The sequence below is a fragment of the Rhincodon typus genome, chromosome 17 (genome assembly GCF_021869965.1).
Source record: "Rhincodon typus isolate 14 chromosome 17, sRhiTyp1.1, whole genome shotgun sequence".
NCBI lineage: Eukaryota > Metazoa > Chordata > Chondrichthyes > Orectolobiformes > Rhincodontidae > Rhincodon > Rhincodon typus.
Window position 1 is genome coordinate 31133208 of NC_063348.1, and position 6000 is coordinate 31139207.

General features: G+C 41.1%; 1 protein-coding gene across 1 annotated transcript in view; it reads left to right on the top strand.

Moving 5' to 3' along the window:
• Nucleotides 1-6000, top strand: part of LOC125485242 (ethanolamine kinase 1-like) — a 365364-nt gene that overhangs the window by 91395 nt on the left and 267969 nt on the right. The window contains exon 3 of the mRNA XM_048607181.1: nt 5549-5689. Coding sequence (XP_048463138.1) covers nt 5549-5689 — 141 coding nt within the window. The remainder of the gene's footprint in view (nt 1-5548; nt 5690-6000) is intronic.

Sequence of the window (6000 nt, forward strand, 5' to 3'; positions counted from 1 at the left end):
CCCTGTGAACACCGTTGCTGACTAAAATTATTGAAGCATGGCACCTTCCCTCTAGTTGAACATCTACGTTCTGCTCGCTAAAAAAGACCCTGAACTATCTGTTGCCTGCTACTTTAACGCACCACCCTGCTCCCTGGCCAACATCTCTGTCTCTGGCTTGCTGCAGTGTTCCAGCGAAGCTCAACACAAGCTGGAAGAACAACACCTCATTTTCCGCTTGGGGACCCTGCAGCCTTCTGGCCTCAATGTCGAGTTCAATAATTTTAGGGTCCAAACTCTCCCATGTTCCAGCCCCCTACCCCACACACCAGGCCTTGTTATCACATAGCCTGCCATTACACACCCCCTGTTGTTAGTCACTAACAGTCCTCATTAACAACTATTCACCCTCCCAGCCTGATCGTTAGCAACTCCTTTGTCTGTCCAACTGCCTTTCTCTCTCTTTGGGCTCTATCCTATCGTTTAATCCCTACCCCACCCACCTCCCTATTTTCTGCATATAAACTGACGTTTTCCCAGCCACCATCAGTTCTGAGGAAGGGTCACCGGACCCGAAACGTTAACTCTGTTTTCTCCTTCACAAATGCTGCCAGACCTGCTGAGCTTTTCCAGCAACTTTGTTTTTGTTCCCTCTCGTCCCATTGGTGCTAGCATCCTTTCAGTAGTGTAACAAGAAGATTTTTTTTAATTGTGTGAAGATATTCACTAAGCACCAGAAAGCAGCGATACTGTCATAAATGTCCTTATAGCCAAGCACACAACTTAACCTTGCCTCATAAAACATTAAGAGAAAGGAGAGATTTTTGGTGAGATTTTTCCTTGTCTAACAGACGTTGGAGTGGAGAAATGTTTGGACTCGATTGCAATCCTGTGAGAGATTTCTAACTTAGCATTGACTGTGGATCACACTTTTGCTATACTGAATAACTTGGTGCATACTGATAAGGCATATCTGATGAGGCTCAGGACGGAAAGAAAGTTGAAGGGTCTAGGCCCGAAACATCAGCCTTCCTGCTCCTATGATGCTGCTTGGCCTGCTGTATTCATCCAGCTCTGCACCTTGTTGTCTCAGATTCTCCAGCATCTGCAGTTCCTACTATATCTGGTACGGGAATATCTGCATTATTCTGAATTTCTTTGCCAACACATATTCTGAGCTTACATCAGAGGCTTGGCCAGAATCAATAGTTATTTTGGGTCTCTTTCCCTATTGTTCCTGTTTTTTTCCAACAAAACTTCTGTTCTGCTCTTCTGTGATGACTGTCAATTCTTCATTCCGTGTTTATCATTGGTTACCAGCAACTCTAAAAACAATTTCTGCACATTTTTGTGTATCATTCAGAAGCTCCTGAGATAGTAGGGCCACTCATTCCTGTACCTCATTGATCAGGCTATGCTTATGAGCAACTAAAACTCCCCTTGGCAGATGTAAAGTTGGTCTCACACTTTCATCTACGATGTAATGTTTATTAGGAAGACATTCAAGACCTGTAAGAATATCTTCGTGATCCTTTAGTATCTGGCCAGTCGTAAATTGTATAGAAGCCTGCAAAATACTGCAGTTCTTATAATTTATGTGGGGTTATGCCAGTCCAACACTTGAACTAGTCCAAGCTTTAAATTTGCTTCAGTTAAAATGAATGCATTTTGCTTAACATCTCCTGTCTAGCTCTGTAGATCTTTGTTCATTCTACTGTATCGGGCTCTTAGCTTCATTTGTCGTCTTGAGATGAGCATTTTTCTATGGTTTAAATTTTGGGTTACCATCTTGAACTAGTTCGCTCAGGCGTGTGACTCTCATGAAAATGCACCATTTGGCACACACCTTCACTTGATGCTCTCCTTCTACAGTTATTATTCTAATAGTCAGAAAACATTTATCAACTTTAGATCCCCTGATACCAATGTGTTATATATAGTGGAATTATTTACCAGAATCATCAGCTGACCTCTCTCTAGCAGCTATCTTTTTCAGTTAACTTTACTTGTTTCATGTTAAATGCTTGTGTGCATGTGATTTACATCCTTGCCCTGATCATTCTGCTGTTCTTCTGCAAATATTTCTTTCTTTTTCCCAATATAATTTCCTCATTCAGCTTGGAATGTACCTTAGTAATTATGCAAAGCCTAATTTGTTTTCCCATTAATACCCTGTAGTTATGATTGACACCTCAGAGCCTCTGCACACTCATAGCATTCTTGAGAATGGGTTTCTTCTCTTTCAGTAGATGTGCTCTCACAGTGGAATCTCATATGTCTAAGACAGTCTCATCACTGATGGGATCCTCTTTTAGCTGGTCAAACTTAGAATTCAGCTAGATATGTCAGTGCTATAACAAATCAATCAATAGTCTCCCTTCCCCCTGAACTGAGATGTTGAACATGTACTGTTCATAAGTAACATGAATATGGGATTCAAGGTATGTCTTTAACACCTTAAAAATTTCTCTGTCTGGCATCTCTGTTCCTCAGTGAGCTTTGGAAACAATATTGCTCAGTCTTTTTATTCAGTTCTCAAGTAATACATAATTTTGCCACTGAGTGTGGAGGAAAAAATTCAGTTCTGTTTATATCTTCTTTCATTTCCTCAGCAGCAGAGCGTGGAAAATTCATAGCCATTTTGATGCACCTAACACTCCAAAATTGGAGCCTGAAGTTTTAATTCTTCCTTTTATAAATATGTGTATATATATAGTAGCTAGCTCTTTTACAGCACTGGCAGTTCACTATAGCTCAGCATTAGACTTCAGACACCATTTTTCATGTAATGTGCTTAATGGTTACCACTAAAATGAAAGAGGTGGAGGTCACATGACTGCAGCACACTACTCTGTACACTGTATAAATGCATTTCTTCAAACAAAATTTCTTCAAGCAAAATTTCTCCTCAAAAGCTGTCAATACTGCAGCAATTGAAACTTTCAGGTCTGAAATGTGTATTATTGAGAAAGGGTGATAGAAGTTGAGGTGGAGGTGTATACCCTGACTGAATGGTTGAACAGGCTCAATGTACCATTCTATGGGCTGGTTTTCAGAACCCACTCTAACCCAAATAAAATGTCAGGGAGGAACACAGGTGCAATCCTATCGGTTACCATGCAACAATTTAATACTAGGAGCAGCATTAACATGTTTTAAGACAGATCGTCTCTCCATTTCTTGAAAGGATTCTTTGCTTTAGAGATCTGCAAAACAGTCAGATGACTAGCAGCTCTGAATAATCCAGCAGCACCAACTAAGACTGTTGGCCACAGTTAGGAACACAGACAGGCCCACCATGACAAGGAATCCAGGTAAGTCTGGGCTTGGGTGCTCATATGGGGATTTGATGGAGGTTGGGCGACTGGGTCAAGAGGCTGAGGGTAGAGTTAGAGGGGAATGACTTTGGAGATCCCCTGTCCCTTGCCTGACACCAACCTGTTCAGCGTCTACAATCATCAATGCTGTCATATGACATTTGACAGCTTTGCCTGCAACCCCAAGATGTTGATATTTCACAATGCTGTATGTCCAGCAGCAGTCTCATCTTACCATTGATCAACTAAAAAGATTTAATTAGCTTCACTTTTATGCTTTTCACAAGAGGCATGTTGAGATTTTCATTGGATGCCCATTGATTGTGTTACTGCTTGTTAAATATTTTGTTACCACCACAACTCACCTCATCAACATACAGCATCCTAACTTAGCAAACATGCCGAGGAAGCTGACTGTTGGGGAAACTCGACTAGGAAACCACAATGAGCACCTGGTGGATTCAGTTCATTGCGAGGTCCGAACAGTCTCATGTTGGAACCTGGGCACCACAATCTCAGGCATGGAACCATGCGCACTGCCATATGCACATTATATCCATGGGCTTTGGCATCCAATATGTGCCAGTCTTAAGGATCCACATAGTACTTCTCTGATTCACTTACAGGAGGACACTACTGTACTTCAATGCTGCATAGCAACTACCATTGTGATGCTGCAGTGAGGACACTGTTCGCTCTGGGACATGCACCCAGCCCATCGACCAGGTCAGGCAACACATCTGGGCTGTTTGCTTACTCTTATAACACTCATTCACTCTGACCCTATCTGGATGCTCACAGCATCTATGTTTTTTTTGTTCTTTGCCCCCCTCAGCCAGAAATACCAGGCTCACATTACTGTTGCTGTGCCAAGCCATTTAGCACAGATACAAAGCCAGGAAGCTTGTTACAGTTGGCAGCAGGCCTCAGTCAAGTCAAGGGAGATGGTCTTCGCTCAGGGACCCTGGCACAGCAAGTCAAAGGCAGCATCCAAAACCTGTCCGGCACCTCCACTAGGTGGTCAGAGTCATAGCAGTGAGGAGCCAAATGTTGGGCAGCACACCACCTGTCTTGATCCAGATCCCTATACACAAGGTGCCAATTTCTCCTGTCTGCCATTTCTGAGTCAAATGTCAGGAACTATGCAGGGTATCTCCATACTGACAGTGATTGTGTCAGTGCACAACGGGCTTTTTAACATGGTTCAAGTGCCAGGAATGCTGATATTTCAGCAGATACCAAGTGATTGGTGAGTTCCAGCAAATAGCAGAATTCAGACATGAGAGATGCCATGGTAGGTAATTAAAGTTTAGTAGCATAGGGTGAGAAGATTGACTAGGCCCCATGGCAAAAACCCTCCAAAAATCTCTCTACTACTAAGATTTAGCCTAAAGTGTGTAAGATTCAACCCAAAGTTTCTTCTCACCCATTAACTCTGGAGGTAAGATAAACAATTCGGAATTAACATCCTGTGTAAAGAAATTTCTCCTGACCCATGTTGTATGTCTCTAACTTCTTATGTGTCTATGAGCTTTCATTCCTTGATCCCTCAAGTACAAAAACATCTGCTTCTATGTCATGTATTTGCATAAGTTTAAACAATTCTTTCATATCATCATGTAATCTGCATTGGACTAATGAAATTAAAAATTCTTCTATTTCCTTTGCATTTGTGTTTCCTCATATCGACAGAGTCCTAGTAGATAACTGCTGTACCCTTTCTAAAGCCTCAATGTCCTTCTTAAACCTGAAACCCATCGGAAACTGTGAAGCTAATATGTAACATTGCTACTACTTCATTAAGTTTTTGTATTGGCTAATCATTACCTCTTGATTTTTGGTAAAGGATAGGCTAGACTTTAATACTTTGACAATTTTTCATTACCAACAAAATCCACATACATACTGAAGTTTACCAAAACTAAGAGCAAGGTACTGCAGATTTTGGAAATTTGAACTAAAAAACAGAAAGTGCTGAAAATACTGAGTAGGTCTGACAGTATCGTGGAGAGAGTATAAAGTTGACATTGTGAATCAAGTGTGATAGAGTCCTGCAGAAGCGTCAGGTTCAATTTGAAACATTATCTGTTAGTTACTCCACGCCGACAGACCATTGAATATTTCCAGCACTTTCTGACCTTTTCATAATGAGAAGTTTAGCAGATGGCTAATTTACAAAACTATCAATACACTCAATATTTTAATGATGCATAAATTAATAGTACTGATATTATTTTACTTTCTCACCATAGGCTTGTTGCCAAGGAACTGGCTCGATTTCATTCTGTTCAAACTGATAGTGGCTATCCTTCTGAACCAGTCCTTTGGAATACTGTCTCCAAGTATTTGAATTTACTTAATACCAACCAGCAGAAGCCAACAACACATGTGAGGTAAGAGCAAAATCAATTGTTTTTCCCTTGAAATGCAACTCTTAAATATTATTCTATTTATTGCACTAAAGCAAACTTCTTTTTCATCTGTTTTGACAGGTGCATTAATCCATTTTCAATGGTTTAGCGTCTCAGTAGAAATAACAAACAAAGCAATTGCATAAGCATGAGTTAGTAGGAACTGGAGATGCTGGAGAATGTGAGATGACAAGCTGTGGAGCTGGATGAACACAGCAGGCCAAGCATCATCAGAGGAGCAGGAAGGCTGACATTTCGGGCCTAGACCCTTCTTCAGATTTCTGAAGAAGGGT